The sequence below is a fragment of the Rhinolophus hipposideros genome, assembly GCF_964194185.1.
Source record: "Rhinolophus hipposideros genome assembly, chromosome: 12".
NCBI lineage: Eukaryota > Metazoa > Chordata > Mammalia > Chiroptera > Rhinolophidae > Rhinolophus > Rhinolophus hipposideros.
In genome coordinates this window covers 2,076,980-2,094,779 of record NC_138058.1, presented here as the reverse complement: position 1 = coordinate 2,094,779, position 17,800 = coordinate 2,076,980, and the positions used below count along the sequence as shown (strand labels likewise).

The window sequence follows — 17,800 nt, the reverse complement described above, 5'->3', positions numbered from 1 at the left end:
TTCTCTCACTCAGAAAGAATTCCCCCTTAACCCAGCTCCGGTGCAGTTTGGAAGCTTGAATCCTATTACACAGCTGTCTTTAGAGAATGAGAGCTACCCGGACCCGCAAGTCATCTGCCCAGAATAGCACTTGAGTCACACTGACAATGTCGTCAGACCCCTGAGGCTCACCCATGAGCCATCTGCAAACATGAGCCAGGGAGCAAGTGAGCTCTGCAGGAAATAAAACAAAACTGTTTCTGACCAAACACACACCTGCCTGGACTGAAAATACCCTGGTGTGGGCAAGTTCAAAGTTATGACAAAGGTCTGGATACACACATAAGAAATGGAAAATGTTTGCTTTTATTCTTTTTAAAGATTCAGATCAGGATTCCAGTGCCCTTAATACATTTAAAATGCCACCAAATGACCCATAACGGATGTCCATGAAGCTGTGATCTGGACTGATTTTTTTCTCCACCAAAGAAGCCTTCCTATCATCACTGTATCCATCCATCTAGCCATCTCTCCACCTATCCATCCATCTATCTATGAACCATCCACCCATCCATCTATCTGTCCATCTATCTATCCGTCTATCCATCCATCTATCCACCATCTATCCATCCATCTACCATCCATCAATCCATCTATCCACCATCAATCCTCCCATCTATCCATCTACCATCCATCCACCTATCAATCCACCCGTTCACCATTCACCTATCCATCCACCATCTATCCATCCATCTGTCCATATATCTACCTATCCATCATCCATCGATCCATCCATTCACCCATCCATCCATTCATCCATCAATCCATCCATTCACACATCCATCCATCCAATCACCCACTCATCCACCAAGTATTCAACTAAGAGCCAGACCCTGTTCTAAGTCCAGAGTAGACAACAGGGACCAAGAAGAGATAGGTCCTACCTACTCTCTTAAAGCTGCCATTCCCAATTACCAGCCTCAGAAATTGGGGACCCTAGGCAATACCTAGTTACCCGAGTCTTCTGAGTAGCAAATAAAGGTGGTTCCACAGAAGCCCTCCCTGCCCAAGGCCAATCTTGCAGGCAGGAAGCACCTGTTCCTCAATTTACCTTCTCATACTCCCATCACTTCTCCAAACTCAGGTCAAGTCTGACCCAGAGGGAATTCCCTATAACATAGGCAGGATTCACCCCACCCCTAACTGTGCAGTAATGTAGTAAGGCCACACATCCTACAGGGCAAGGGACTGGACTTCTCACTGGGGATGTGGCAGCACATACACTTGAAATGCGAACACCATCTCCTCCTTCTGTGGTCCCTTTATTGAGGTTTCTGAGGCACCCCCATCTGGCATCTGTACCAACTGAGAGATAAGCCAAAAACAGAAGACAAAGGCCAAAATATTACCTTTCTTACTGATTCAAGTCAGGCTGGAGGAAACAACTGAGGGAATTAATGGAAGGGCTGGCTTTTGACACAGTTGCCCATGCTGTCCTGCAGCTCTGGACAGGGAGGCCTCCCCATGAGAAGGAAGGAGCCTTCTCTAGGGCCAGCCCTTCATACCTGCTCCTTGAGGAAGGAGACAGAGGGAGAACAGGTCTCCAAAAGCCCCAGATCTTGCTATCAAACTTCCCAAATAGGTGGGTTAGTGAGTAAAGGATAGAGGAAGCCAGTTACATATTTCAAGGAAAATCTCTATTGATGGAAGCAGAGGAGGTGCCCCATTCTGAACTTCTGGATGAGTTCAAGCCACACAGTCACCAAATCCTTGGTATGCCGTCATCATTTGTCTCTCACAGCCAATCAGCCCCAACATGCTCTCCATCTGTCCTCTGCACAGGCACCATATTCTCTCCATCTGTCCTCTGCACAGGCACCATATTCTCTCCCCCACCCTACCACACCAGCTATGTCTCATGTCTTCCTTGGACCATTATCATCATCCCAATTGCCAATGCTTCACCCCTCCATTATCTACCTACCTGCCATGACAGTCTGTCTACAATGCAAACCTGATCATGTTCTTATCTTGCATGTAATCCTTCCCTGACAGACTCTCCACAGCTCATGAGTCCTTTTCTGTTCCGGTGCTGGCTCTCGTGTCAGCTGGTCAGTGTGGTGAATGACCACCATGACCTCACAAGCAGGCCATGGCAGCTCTGGCCACGTTAAGCCCTCTGTTCATCCACAACGGGCTGCACTGGTTCATCCCTCCGTGCCTTCAGACATGGTCTCCCTCTGCCTAGAATGTCCTTCCCCCACTTTCTTTGCCACCCAATTTCTACTTGTCCTTCAAGTCATATAAGGTTTTTGGGGGTCTCCACTGAATGGCTTACCTAACTGTGGTGGCCCTTGGTCTGGCCCTGATCATAGCTCCATTACAGCACTAACCTCACACTGACTGTAATTGCTGGTTTCCAGCCTCCCTGCACCCCCCCCCAACCCTCTCTATCCCTTTAACCGACCCCAAGGGATCCTAGAGTAAAAATAGATAGTTCAGGGAACAGAACTCTGAAAAACAATCTCATTGATATCTACAGAGAGATTATAGAAGCAACTGTATCTAAAAAAGAAAAACACATCCCTATAGGAAAGAGATACATTAGAGAAAGAGCTCTTGAAAATTAAAAATAATTATACAAATAACAATGTATAATCAGGAAAATGTCCAGAATATGGAGAAAATCCTATTGAGAAATATGAGTGAAAAAATAAGAGAAAGGTAATCAAGATCAAAAAAAAAAAATCCAACCTGAAAATAATTAGAGTTCTGAGAAAACAGAGATAAATGAGAAAAACAGAATTATCAAAAAAACTAGGAGAAAACAAATCCCCACAATGAAAAGAGATACTAGTTTTCAAATTGAAAGAGCCTACTAAGTGCCATGCGGGATAAATGAAAAACCAGACCTAGACACGTTATTGAGAAATTTCCACAAACCCAAGACAGACAGCTTCCAGAAATGAAGTACAGGTCTCACAGAGGGAGCTACATGACCTTCCACTAGCACACTTTATGCTAAAAGACAGCGGAGTAACACTTGAAAGTTTGGAAAAAGATTTTCAACTTAGAAGTCTCAGCTAAACTATCGACTAAATGTGAGGGCAATATACAGACCATTTCGTACATAAAAAGAATCAAAATATGACCATTCATACACCTTCCAGAAGAAATTACTTGAGGATATACTACAACAAAACCAGAGGGAAACCAAGCAAAAGGACAATAGGGGATATAAGAAAAAGTTGAACTACTCCCAGGAATCCAGTGGGGAAAACATATTTTAGAAACAATAGCTCAAAATAAAAATAAGAAATCAGTGGGCTCAACAGACCTTCAAGAAGTCTGGGATAGATTCCACGTGACAGACAAAATGAGCAAGAAGCTGGAAGATGTTGCTGACATGGTGAAATGGTGATGAAGACGTATGTTTCTGCTCCCAACAAGAAAACAAAGGCAATTGGAAACTCCAGGAGAAACTGAAAACCCTCCAGAAACTTAATGATCTAAGTAAACAAACAAAGCAAACAAAAATGTGATGTGATTTTGAGTAATTTATAGACTGTAAGAAGTTATTCCATTTGACCTTGATGCTAAGAATATTGTTCTTCAAATTGTAAAGGTGTTGTGACTTTGAACCTGTAGAGAGAAAATACAGTCCTCGTATACAACATGGTTCTACGGTGAACAATGCTTCACCACCCTGGCCAGAATAATACAACCTAAAGTCCAGAGTTAGATTATGATTACAGAATAAAACGCAAATGCCTCAGCCTTGATAATATAAAAGTCATGATCCAGATAACAGAGGTGGGACGCAAATGGAAAGGAATAGGGTGGCCCCAATCAGGTTATTTATAGGAACTGTGGCAATCCTTGGGAGAATTTAAAATAATGTAAAAATCACAAACTGAAAGAGGGGACAGAGGTGGGCTATTGTATGAGTGAACTAAACTCTCACCTCTCATAGCAGAGACATAGAAATGTCTAGAGTTGATAAATAGGAGAGTTGTCATATACAAATATTCCACCAATCATCATTTTGCTTCTCTTCTCGGACCCTATAAGAGATACGTGGAGATACATTTTAAACAACCCAGTTTAATGTTTAAATTTACCTAAGGAAGTGCAAACTTTTTTGGCTTATTAAATTTTGTTGGGATAGGCATAGGAATTCAAAATCACTCCACTGGATTGAGCTCAAAGTTGAATGCACTCATCAGTGCTCATCACAAACAGACCTTTTCCCCATAAAAGGACAGTGAATGTAAAGGCCAGAGCAGCCCACCCCCTGCCCCCCTGCTGCACAGGAGCACAGGGACACACAGTTATAGGCAACGTCGGCAGTGCCACTACAAATCAGTCGGGCCCCAGGTCACAGTGGGGAAGGAAGCCTGGATCCTGGCCCAGCGGCTAAACATTTGGCATCTACCAAATCCCAGTTTAGGTGGAATCTCTGCATTTTTTAATGTTGACAACAAAATTTTTAAATCTTTGGTTTGCTTTGCTTTGCTTTGGTTACCGAAGCAAATACAATTGAGTGCCATAGTGGTCCCGAGCACCAGCGAGCAGGGTCTAAACTGAACTCAAACAACGGCTCCTGGAGAATTACGAAAGCAGCCCCAGTGTGGGTCAGGGCCCGCCTGGGGCTGGGGGCACAGCATGAGGCTCAGAAAACTGCACAAGTTGCTACCTCTTCCCATATATCAATTTTCTCCTCTTGAAACGGGAATCATGGCAGCACCGTCTCATAGGGCTGCTGTGACAATTAAAGGGGCGGTGATGTGTAAAACACTCAGAAAACGCCCCTCGTACGGGGACACACTCAGTACAAGTGAGTGGTTGAGCTGCTGCTGTTGCTCTCTGTGGGAAACTACTGAAAGATGAGTTCATCGTGGGGACAAAGGAATGGAGGAACAAAATGTGGCGTGAGGAGAGGGACAGGGACTTGTACAAGCACGTGCGCTATGTGGAATATCAAGTGTCAGGCAGGACAGTTCCTAAGGCCAGCAAGTCAACCATTAATCACCCATCTCTGACCTTCCAGGTGGCACAGACGATCCTCCCGGAGGTGGGCAAGAGGGCCCGAGGAGAGGTGAATGGCGCGCCTCCCAGCTGCAGCCTGGCAGCCTCTCTGCCGCAGCCCACGAAGGCAAGCCCCAACCCCAGCAGGACCCAGGCCCAGAACTCACAGTCTACTCTGGCCACAGTATCACCACCCTCTCACACTGCACAGCCATAGCCCAGGGTTCCAGGACACTGTGGCTTCCTACACACCTTGCTCAGCCTCCGATGGCTTAGATGAAGAGAAGGGAAGGGAAAGGAAGAAAGAAAGTAAAAGGCTGCTCCTTGAAATACTGTCCCAGGCCCAGACACCTAACACTCCTGGGCCACATCACATGGGAGGGGTCCCCGAGACTTTCCTCTGCTACGGCACAGAACAACTCGCACACCGTGTGTCCACCTGCAAACCTGACCTGGGCATCTCACTCGATGGGGAAGGGCGGGATGCCAAGTCCTAGGGCTTTGTGCCAGCGAGACCCAGATGCCTCGTTTGGAAATGTCTCTGTAAAAGGTGTGCTGACTCTGTAATCTCGGAGGCCCCTTCCACCATGAAAGCCCGACGGCTCCCACTTTATGAAGTGTTCTCCACATCTGCCCTACCCCTCCTGCCAGCACAGGCCCGGAGGCTTCCTCGCTGGAGCCCCTTGCAGAGCTGCAGTGGCTCCGAGGCTGGAGACACCCAGAGGCAACAGCTGCCCCAGGTCATCTCTGCTCACAGCCCACGTCTCCTTCAAGGAAAGCGTTCAATACACGCTGCTCACGGAATCGCGGTAAGTTAAACTGCAGATTCTTCCACATCTCCACATCAGATATTCACGCCACGGGAAATCCCCATTTCAAATAGTTATCTATGGTTGGACTGGGTCTTGCGCGCTTTGGTCTTTGGAGAAAAAGGCAGCAGATGTATCTTTTTAAAAATAAATGTTTAAACTGCAGTTGTTGAAAATGTAAATAACTGCCATGGAAACACCACGCACACAAAAAAAAATTAACCATTTTTACACCCACCCAAAATGCTGCAAACTTAGACATTTGTGAGTCAAAGTACATCCTGAAAAGTCATCAAGATAACACCACATCCTATTCAGTCTTGGTCTTGACCCAGACAAGTCCCTTGCTGATGTAGCCCCATTCTCCTTAGATTGACCACTATGTGAAATCAACAGTGCCTGCTGATAAGAAGCCAAACTGATGAGAACAGCAAACTGCCCCCACCACTCCTTACATTCAGAAGTAAATAAATACAAGCAAAAACCGCCGGCCAGACATTGCTGGTATTTGCTGCCCTCTGGTGGTCAGCCCGGGGAAGTCTCTCCACCAGAAAACCACACTGTACTTCACCGATGGCCCCTCTGAGGATGGCTCAGGCCAAAGCTTTCACCCGGTGGGACTCGTCCAGCCTCGAGCAAATCCTGCTGCTCCTCTCCCCGTGTGTGTGTGTGTGTGTGTGTGTGTGTGTGTGTGTGTGTGTGTGTGTGTGAGTGTGTGTGTGTGTGTACACTAAAGAAAGAATAACGTCAATCCCAGTAGCAGATGAGTTGTGTGAACCTGCTTCCTCAAAGCATACATAATGCATCTAAAAAAACATACAACCAACACAGGATGAGTCTCCATGAGAACAGAAGACTGGCCATGTCACAAAAGTGTCAACAGAATAAACATCAGTCAACTTTTCAAGACATGACCCTAGGGGACCCATACCTCCCTCACTCCACCCTCCGTTGTGCCCCCGTTTGAGGTATAGAAGCCTCACTGTGCTCACTACCAGAATGTTTCCATCTCTGCCCAACCCATTCAATCCAGTCCTCACACCGAGCCATCCTGCACAAGGCCCATGGGGACGCTCCTTACTCAGCCCTCACCACTGGGAGACGACCACCCGTCCATCTACCCACCACCATCTACCATCCACCCATCCATCCACCTGGAAGACAGTGGGTGCCTCTGGGCTCTCCTTATACATTCCTGCCTGGGGAGTTTTTCTAACATATGGTGTCCATCAGGTAGGTGACTGTTGTTCTCTGGAACATTCCATAGATCCTCATTAACTACTAAACCATACATGATCTAATCACCCTATGTTCAGTCTTTATAAAGGGATGAGTGGTTGGATGGGTAGCTAGATGGTGGATGGGTGGATGGTGGATGGATGGATGGATGGGTGGTGGATGGACGGTGGGTGGGTGGATGGGTGGATGGATGGATGGTGGGTGGGTGGATGGGTGGATGGATGGATGGTGGGTGGGTGGATGGGTGGATGGATGGTGGGTGGGTGGATGGGTGGATGGATGGATGAACGGATGTGGACAGATAGGTGGATGGTGGGTAGGTGGATAGATGGGTAGGTGGCTGAATGGATGTGTGGTGGGTGGAGGATTGGATGGGTGGATAATGGATGGATAGTGAGTGGGTGGGTGGGTAAATGATGAATGAATGGGTGAATGGCTGGGTGGATGGTGGATGGATGGATAGAAGAGTAAAAACACTTCGATGACATTTAGTGCCCTACGAGGCTCTGTGCTAAGACTGAATAAAAAGACATGCTCTCTGCCCACTAAATGTTCTGTTAATAACGATAAAAATGGGATCAATCTAAGTGACAAGAATAAGAGATGAACATAAAATGATTCCTGAACAAAAGGAGGTGACCTCCTAGCAAGAATTAAACAAAAACCTGATAGTTTTATTGTGGTAGCACAGAAATCGAGGTTATTCATTTAAGGGGACTGAGTGAGCTTCACCTCAGGGAAAAGGTTCATGGTCACCCAGACAGGTAGATTGTCACACTCATACAAGCTGGCCATCCCCTGCTGCCACCGGTGACTGGAGCACACGTGCACAGTCTGATGCAGGAGCCAGACAGCAGAGTGAGAGCAGTGATGCTGGGGATATTTCAGGGGTGAGTCAGAGTCTGGGTGAAGGGGACGCTCCAAAGCAAGAGCAGGGGTGGCAGGGACACGCAGCCTCACCCAGCACAGGGCAGGCCCACGTCACTGCACCACCACGGCCCTGTGGGTTGGAGGCCACCTGTGCTTCCGAAGGAGACTCGGACGCCCTGACCTCTTTGTTCTCATTCTCCATGAACATTTCCAGTCGGGTCTTAGAAAGGTCTCCAATAGGGGGAGAGACTTTCTTGAAAAAGTGGCTTCTGCCACCTTCCACAGACCCTTTGTCACGTCCAAGCATGTTCACCAGTGTCAGAAAAGGCCGTGTGTCTGTCGTAAGTCCTGGGTGTCCCATCTGAAACTAGTTCCTTCCCTTAGCTCTCCCCTCAACCCCAGGAGATGGGAAAAGCCAGCCCATCTTACATACTGTGACCTTTTCGCTCTCAGGTGGTATTTTAGTCTCTCTCTTCTCCTCTCAAGGCCGTGTGTCCTTCCCTGAACCCCAGGAGGACAGCCACGTGGCACAAACCCACTGCTCCCCACCCCGCATACACGGCAGACTATGACCGCAGCCACTTTTCGGCCACATCCAGACTCAGCCTCATAATTCCCCACCCTCAGCTCCGAGCAGCCACTTCCAATGAGAGGTGAGCATGTGACGTAAACCCTGCTTGTTCCCCTCACAACCTCATGTGTCATGTAACCGTCAGCGCACCTGAACTTGACCATACAAGTGTGTACATCCCTTGTGATAACAGTAACAGCCTGCACGTACTGAGGATTTATACAGCAGGCACGGGACAAGCCCCCTACGGGCAGACTCACGCAGGCGCTCCAACAGCTCTGTGAGGAAGCGCTGCCATGCCTTTAGGTTCCATAACGTGGCCGGGCCATGGATACAGGACGCAAATCCCGAGGCCGATTCCAGGCCAAGCTCGTCACAGCCTCACTGTGGAGTCTGGAGCAGGCACACATTCCATCTGTTCTCCTGCCTCCTGATCCCCCTCGTGTCACCTGACCACACTATTTCTATATGGGGTACCTGCTTCTTGCCTGGGTTGGCACTGGGCATGGGGACAGGCTCCCACCAGCGGCAGCCCTGGTGGACACTCGGGTGCCGTGCTTCCTACCTGGGGACTCACGGGCCGGCCCATGGCCTTCCACGACTCAAAGTTGTACGTCAGGTAACCCAGCACCTCTCGCGTCCACACACTCGTGTGCTGGACGGGCCGCCCCATTCCTCCTTCCCTCTGCACTCTCTTCACTCTCGCAAGCACGCGTTCTCTCTCTCAGTAATGCCTACACATCAATCTTGTGTACACAACATGGGCCATGTACTTCCTTCACAAGGACCACAGTGCCCACCTCAGGCAAATCCCTTTGTTTCCTCAGGCCTCGGTTTCCCCATATGTAAGACACACGGGTATACCAATGGAAATCAGTTAACACCTGTGAGCAATTACAGGCGTGCTTCATAGTAAGGGCTCAACAAATGTTACCTGCTCGAAATACTTGTGGTGCTGATGGTGGCAAAAAGACATTACCTCATTGAATTGTCACAATGCTTCCATGAGACGGTTATTTATTCATTAATTTATTTTGCCTCAGTTTTAGCAATGAGAAAACTAAAGCTCACAGCAACTGAAGTTAAGCCCCAGGTCGCAGCAGCCACACACCCTGAGCCCGTCGCTGGGGGTCCATCCCCGTCAGGCCCACAGCTGGGAACGGTGGCCTCGCCAGGCAGAACAGTCGCACAACCCCTGGCACCTGTCCTCCGCAGGGTGTTCCATGGCCTGGGAGGCCCAAAGACCTTCCTGCTGGGCCCCAGGCCACCCTGGACGACCGTCCAGCCCCAGGGAAGATCTGAGCGTCCCCTCACCACCGAGACGTCACCAGGCACACGGCAGAGCGGCCAAGCTGGTGACATAGGAAAGAGCAGGCTGACCACCTCCCTCAACGAGATGAGAGAAGCAGAAGGCGCTTGCCAGCAGCCTGCTGGGGGGACGTCATCGCCACACCCCGAGTCCAGACCGGGTGGGGAGTGTCTCCGCCTCCCACACCCCACAGGCCTGTGATCAACACACAGATCCTGCAGTGTGTCCCCCGAGTGTCCCTGCTGCGCTGTGGGAGGTGCACACCCCCAGGGTCAGCTCCCTGACCAGCAGGGCCTCGCTCCCACCTGCAAACAGGTGAGCACAGGCCCCCGCACAGCGCTGTGAGTGAGCAGGTGCATACAAAGCCAACACAAAGGACCATGGCCCGGACAGGACAACAGAGCTGAAGGAAGATGGAAAGCCCATGGCTCACAGGGGAAGAGGGGGCGCGCACAGACACAGAAGAGGCGGCAACGTCCTTCTTCCCAGTCCCCTGGGAACGGCGGGGGGGGGGGGAGGAGGTGGGCACAAGCACATGTCTGTGCTAAGAGCCCTGCCGGGTACCTCCCATGTGATTTCTGACTCATCCGCAGTCATTCCCTCACCAGCTATTTGCTGTGCACCTACTCTGTGCTGGCACCATGTGGGAAGCTGGACTCCGCAGTGCAGGAAGTCAGCAGGGCCCTGGCTACCAGGAGCTTCTCAGTTAGCAAGGTGACAGCTGCACTATGTCCTGTCATCGCCCTAATGATGAAGCCAGGAGGGAGTGCACTGCCTCGGGAAGGAACATGTCGGGAGCGGTGCCGGCTGTGAACGTTCTGAAGGGACACTTGCCTGAGCTCTGAGTGGACGTGAAAACGAGCCACAGAAAGGGGGAGGTGGGCTTGGTGGCCTGTGAGAAGGGGACAGGGTCACAGGTCAGGGAAGGTGCTGGTGACTGGGAGAGAACTGGGGCCTTGGCCCTGCAGGCTCTGGGAGGTCACAGAGGTGACAGGTGGCTGGGGTGGCGCCGGGAATGCACAACTGTATTCACCTGCTCTGGGCAGGGCTTCTCCAAGCCCAGTGCCCACCAGTAGCACCAGCACCACCCAGGAACTGCAGAAAGCACATTCTCCGCCTCACCCCAGACCTGATGAAGCAGAAACGCAGGTCCTGAGAAACACCTACTTTGAAAGAGAGGGCGACTCCTGAGAGAGGGGACCAGCTGGTCTTATGCTACAATGTTACTTCCATGCAAAACCAACACAGAACAGCCGCTACTACGCCTCCTTACATTTCACACTCCCTCCCTCCACTTGGACCCCCAAAGTCGGTGACCCCCGCCAGCCTCCTTCCTCCTTCGTGGAGGACGCCCAGCTTCCCCACGGGCCCCCACCTCTCACCCCTGCCGATCATCTTTGTTTCCCGTTCCTTTTGCTCCTGCTAATCACTTAATTTGACAGTTTGGACATAAATCAGAGGATAGCTATTATGGCAAGCCTTTAAGAGAAAAATCTGAAAGTACTGAGAAATGCCATGGACATGAGAGATGACCATGAAAAGTAAGACGTCTGGGCAATGTTTCAAAGGACGCTGCCTGCTCCGCCTTGACCAAATGTCACCGTGGGGAGCCAAGGTGACAGTTCTCTAATGCACAAGGAATGCACATCAGAGAAAGGGATCCGTCCTGCAGTCACAAGCGAGAGCAGAACAAGCAGGATGGGCTCAGGTTTCCGCCGTCATGTGTTGGGGCTGTAGGAGCTGCCAGGCGGGCTGCTGACATCACTTGTGCCCAGATGCTGGCGGTGAGGTCACAGTGGTCAGGGCCAACTATGCAAGGTCCAGGCCCGCAAGGCTCTGCCAGGGGTCACACTGGCACCTGCAAATCTGCCTCCCGGGCAGGACAGGTGCCAACTGGGGGTCACTTGTTTTGCTTCAGATACTCAGGAGTCCGAGGGACATCGTGGGCCTGTACAAACGTGTCAGATCGACTTGCCAGCTGGAGGTCAGTATTCCAGGCATTTGTTTCATGGAAATGCCCACTTGGTCTTTCCTACGGCCAACTCCTGTCTTCCCAATATTAGCAGAGGCAGCAGCAGCTGTCCCTTCAGTATGAGCTCTGAGCTACTGAGCATTTGCCTGGTGTCAGCGCGGCACACATGTCCTCAGCACCTGCAGAAGGCCCATTTCACAAAGCAAGAAACTGAGACAGAAGGCTGCTGATTCGCCCACGGCCCCACTTCTGGGCACGTGCAGGGTGAGAGTGCCACGCAGGGCCTCAGTTTCAGAGCCCATGGTCATGAAGAGGGTGGTACATTGCCAGGAACAAAGTACACACGTCAGACGCCCAACAAGGAATTGAGCCCGTGTGGTCCCCCAAGACCCTCTGGGGTCGGCAGGTCCTGGCCCCTCGGTGATGCCCAGCAGAATGGGGAAGGAGTGCCTTTTAAATGTCACCGACTCTGCCTCCTGTCGCTGCGCCCGCCCTGCTGCCCGGATCTGGCGATACTGAGGGTCACTCTTCCCTAGAAGTCCCCACTGTCACATGTCCCCACGCAGCCCGCAGGACTCCACCACCACCTGCCTGGACGAGCTAATAGGGCTGTGGGTGCCCGCCATCCACACGCACCGTCACCCACGCCTCCTCCACACCACCAGCCAGCGTGTGCTTTCACAGTAACCCAGCGCTGTCCTCACAGGGACTCCAAAGGCCACTGTGACGAGCAGGCCACCACACAAGAATGGCTGTCACGGCTTCACGTGACCCTGGCCCCAATTTCTGTTCCATCTTCTCTACGGTACAATTCTAGGCTCCCCTGGCTTCTCTCCTTTCACCTTTCTGGAATCCTGATAAGGCTTCTATGACAGATTTGAAGAAGTGTTTTCCTCAGCACTTTGAAGCCACACAGGCACCTGTGTCACAAGCTTCTCTGGGGACCTTGTCACCCCTCGGCCGTTCCAGCCAAGGGGCCCAGCTGAGCCACCCTTCACATGGGACCTCAGCACTGCACACCCACCTGACCCTGTGAGAGCCATTGGAACACGGGCCCAGAGGGCCGTCCCCACAGCAGGCACTAGGTCGTTGGCCTGCACTGAGCGTGCTATCAGCGTCACAGCTGTGCCCGCTGGTGGGAAGGGCACCACGCAGAGAAGCTGGTGTCAGGCAGGCTTCCTGGGAACGGCACAGACCTGGGAGACGTGAGCTAAGGCTGTTCCTGCTATTCAGACACCTGTGAGCTGACGTCAGGCCCGGAGTCGGGAATAAAACATACTCCTTATTGACAAAAATGCTGGATTATGCCACAAATGTGTATTCACGGGTGTCTTACGTTTTCTTTCAGCTTAAAGCAGGCTTCTCTCTCATGCAGACAGATGGAGAAGGCCCAGAGAACACAGCACTGACGGGCCAGGGACCTTCCAGAACTTTCTTGCCTGGCTGCTCTTTCCAAACCAATATATGGGAGGGTGGGTGAGGGGGGCAGAGGTGGCCTCGGGGACTCCTGCCTCTGGTGCTGAGGGCACACCCCAAAATGGCCCAGTAAGCATTGGCGCTCCCCAGTGAACTTGCCGAGACATGCCCCTGAGCCACGCCAGGCAGCTCTGAGCTGCTTTTCCAGCAGACCGGCTTGCTCCGGGCCACACATTCTCCCAGGGTCATCTTTGGTGGCTCTGTCACCACAATGCCTGCGTCCCACGCACCGTGATCAGTAGTATACATCTGGACTGCAGCTGGATGGGACCCCGAGGTAAGACGATGCAGGAATGGTCCCTATGTGTGGCCAACTGCACCCCTAGTCTGTGCGCAGTAACCTACCACACCAACTACACCAACTACACAACAGTAACCTACACCAACTGCGGCTCGGAAAGCGTGGCCCCCGGGTGTACTACCCACCCTGGGACGTGCAGGGTATGAACAGCACGGCCCCCCGCAGTGCGACCCACCCTGGGGACACACAGAAAATGAACAGCGAGGTATATTCAAATCAGCATGCACTACCTTCATGGCGCCCAGAGCTTGGAAGGTCACTGCTAATCTCGAAGGGGTCAGTGCAGCCAGCGTCGCGTTGAATCTTGCACCCTTATCCTTGATAGGGGAACGGTACTGCCCATCTGGACCCACGGAACCGAACCTGTGGGGGAGGGGAGACAGGTCAGTGCAGAGACAAGCGGGGTTAACACAAAAGAAGATCACAGCACCAGCAGCAAATGAGCTCAGGAAGCCCCACCTGCCCACACAGGGAAGTATCATGGGTCCCACACCCTGCAGCCTCCCAAAGGCGACAGCAGTGGGGAGGGGAAGGGCCTCCTCAGAAGGAACCCAAAGGGAAAAGCAGGTTTTCTGCTACTGCAGCCTGCGACTCAGCAGTGGCCCCTGACAAGACAGGAGTGAGGACCACAATCATCAAATGGACCCTGGAACCTGAGTGTGAAGTCTGCCCTGCGAGCCACTTTGTTGAGTCTAATTCACATACCATAAAACTCCCCCTTTCAAAGTCTACAATTCAGTGTTTAGTACAGGTCTGATATTTAAGTTTGTGAACTTGTTGCAATGATGTTGCTAACCTTTTTTGATATCACAGGGATTATTCATTATGAATTGGTACTAAATAGACAAACAGTTAACCAAGTTTATTTGGAAATGCTAAAAAGGCTGCTTGAAAAAGATGGCCCAAACTTTTCGCCAACAATTCAAGGCTCTTGCATCACGACAATGCACCAGCTCACACGGCGCTGTCTGTGAGGGAGGTTTTAGCCAGGAAACAAATAACTGTATTGGAACACCCTCCCTGCTCACCTGATCTGGCCCCCAGTGACTTCTTTCTTTACCCAAAGATAAAGGAAACATTGAAAGGAAGACATTTCGATGACATTCAGGATATTAAGGGTAATATGATGACGGCTCTGATGGCCATTCCAGAAAGAGTTCCAAAATTGCTTCGAAGGGTAGACTAAGCACTGGCATCAGTGCACAGTTTCCCAAGGGGAGTCCCTCGAAGGTGACTGGAGTGGTATGCAGCAATGGGGTCTGTAGCACTTTTCCTAGGATGAGTTCGTGAACTTAATTGTCAGGCTTCGTATGTTCACTAAGTTGTGCAGCCATCACCACTGTCTGATCCCAAAACACCTCATCACCCGTAAAAGAAACCCTGTGCCATACTTTTGACTCTCCAGGACCCAGCGACCATTGAGCGACTTTCTGTGTCTACAGACTTGTCCATTCTGGACACATCCCATCAACAGCTCGCGAGTCCAGCTCTCCTCACTTAGCACATTGTTTTTGAGGTTCATGCTCGCCGTGGCTTCATTCTTTTCTTATGGCTGAATAATAGTCCACTGTGTGGATGGACCACATTTGGGTATCCATTCCACAGCTGATGGGCATTTGGGTTGCTTCCATTTTTTGGCTGTCAAGAATAATTGTGTGGTGAACACTTGTGTACAAATTTTTGTGTGGACATGTGTTTTCCATTCTCTTTTGGACAATGTTTTCATGCATACCCACGAGTAAGATCACTGGGTCACATGAGAACTTCCAAGTTTGGAAGAATTGCCAGTCTTTTCCAAACCGGCAAGACTATGTCACATCCCACTGGCAATACCAACACTTGCCATCGTCTGTCTCTTTTATCACAGCCACTGGGGTAGGTGTGAGGCAGTATCTCGCTGTGGTTTTGATTGGCATTTCCCTAATGACAATGACGGGTGGCATCTTTTCACGTGCTTACTGGCCATGGATAGGTCTTTGGAGAAATGTCTATTCAGATGTGCGCCCGTTTTCGATTGGGTCGTCTGTCTTTTTTATTGTTGAACTATAATAGTTCTTTCTGTGTTCTGGATACTAGACCATTATTATCTTCTCCCATTCTGAGGATTGTCTTTTTACATTCTTCATAATGTCCTTTGAAGCACAAAAGTGGGTTTTTTTTTTTTAATTTGGATGAAGTCCAATGTATCTATTTCTTTTCTGATTGCTGTGCTTTTGGGCATCACATCTAATAATAAATTACATTTAGAGCTGTGATCCATTTTGAGTTAATTTTTGTATATAGCATGAGGTAAAGGTCCAACTTTATACTTTTGCATGTAGACGTCCAGTCATCCAGCACCATTTGTTAAAAACATGGGTCTTTTCCTGTTAAATTGTCTTGTCACCCTTGAGTATCAATTGATCGTAAACGTAAGGATTTATTTCCAGACTCTGTCCTATTTCATTACCCATATTCGTGTCCTCATGCCAGTACCACAGTGCCTTGGTCGGTCTGTAGTGAGTTTTCAAACCGGAAGCGTGGTCCCCCCGCTTTGTTCTTCTTTATCAGGATTGTTGGGCTATGCTGCCTCTCGTGCATTTCCACATGAATTTTAGGGTCAGTTTCTCAATTGCTGCAAATAAAGGCAGCTAGGATTTTCACAGGAATCTCACCAAATCTGTACGTTTATTTACCGGCCCATTTCTGACCAAGTGACAAACCAGTGCCCCCAAAGTGGGACTTCTCCCCCAAAACATCTGTGTAGCTGCTGCTGTTCTGTAGTACTGCAGGTGGAGGCAGCTTTAAAGCCAATGGAGGGGCTTCGAAATGAAATCTGGCTCATCAGAGAATGTCCCATGTTAGTCCATGTCTTCTACAGACCAGGCAGCTCCCTGTCAGGTGCCTTTCTGGTGGAATCCACTTTTCTGATCTCTAGTGCAGTGGACGGGTCCAGCTTCTGGGGAAGGACTGGGTGGGTGAGAACGGAGAGCGCCACGTCCGTCCTCCTCCCCTCTCCACCATAAGTGATCAGAAATGTGCAGGCCCCTGGGGAAGGGGCTGGACCTCTGACCTGCTGTCACCGGCCCTGGCAGCTCCTGGGGGCCCGAGGGCTTCACCACCCACAAGGATAGTTGCAAAGAAGCTTCTGTTGTTTTCATTTTATTTCCTACCAATTCATGGGGTGGGGGTGGAGGGGAGTTAACAAATAGAATGTGGTCCATTTTAAGTTTGTTCCCCCGACATTTTTCTTAAACTTTAGGCATCTATGACATTCATCTGCTGCAGGAAAGCAGGGACAAGCCTGATGGGGGCCTTTCCACAGATTTAAATATGACTGTTGTTCAGGGTTTTTATTGGACACGTGAACTGCTGCTGAGAAAAGTAAAGTGACTGATGTTTCTGAGCCTCTGCAAGGAGCATCGTGAACCCCTGGTCTGCACCTGTAGAAGCCACCATCACCTCATTGTCTAAGCACCTGGACGGCACTGAGGGAGGCTGGGACGTGACAGTGAGCACCCGTGACATTCAGTGTCCACCCTGGAGTGCTAGCTAGGATCCTAGGCTCAAAAGTGGTGCCTTACCTCCCACCACCCAAAAAGGAGGAATAACACCCATTCGTCTATGATAACAACAACAAAAAATAATTAAAGGAAACAACCTAAATACCCAACAATAGGGATTGATTGCATAAGTTATAGAGTGTTTATTTAACAGTCTATTGTGGCAGTCTGAAACAATGACCGCATATGTGTGTATTTATTATTGCACAGAAACACTTGACATCTAATGTTAAACAGAAAATACAAGTTAGGTTGACGCAAAAGTAATTGCAGTTTTGCAATTTTTTTAACCTTTTAAACTGCAATTACTTTTGAACCAACGTAATGTAAAGATAGAATTAATAAGTGGCTCTCATTCAGTAAAAAAATCAAATGTATTTCTCTCTTTAGGTGCATCATCAAGGAGAAAAGTTAAGTATAACACGTTATGTCTGGGTGACAGCATCGTGGAGGACTGTAAGTATTTTCTATTAGCTTAGCTACCTTGTCCACTTAGTTGCCAGTAAACCTGTAGGGATGGTTGTGACATGCAGCCCCTGGGGCCCCAAGTCAGGCCTGGGGTGGGCAGCAGTGAGGTCACATGCACAGTAAGCCTGAGTTAGGGAGAACTACTCACTTATCCAGCAGGTTGTCCCTTGGTATCCGAACCTTGTCAAATATTAAAATCCCATTATCCACACCATGCAGACCTACAGGGGGCAGAA

At 49.9% G+C, this 17,800-nt stretch overlaps 1 protein-coding gene across 1 annotated transcript in view; it reads right to left on the bottom strand.

The window, feature by feature from the left end:
• The window catches only part of ACOXL (acyl-CoA oxidase like), a gene marked incomplete at its 5' end in the record, with an annotated part of 116,574 nt that overhangs the window by 76,882 nt on the left and 21,892 nt on the right, over nucleotides 1-17,800 (bottom strand). The window contains 2 exon segments of the mRNA XM_081068425.1: nucleotides 13,785-13,917; nucleotides 17,713-17,785. Of these exon segments, the coding sequence (XP_080924551.1) occupies nucleotides 13,785-13,917; nucleotides 17,713-17,785 (206 nt within the window).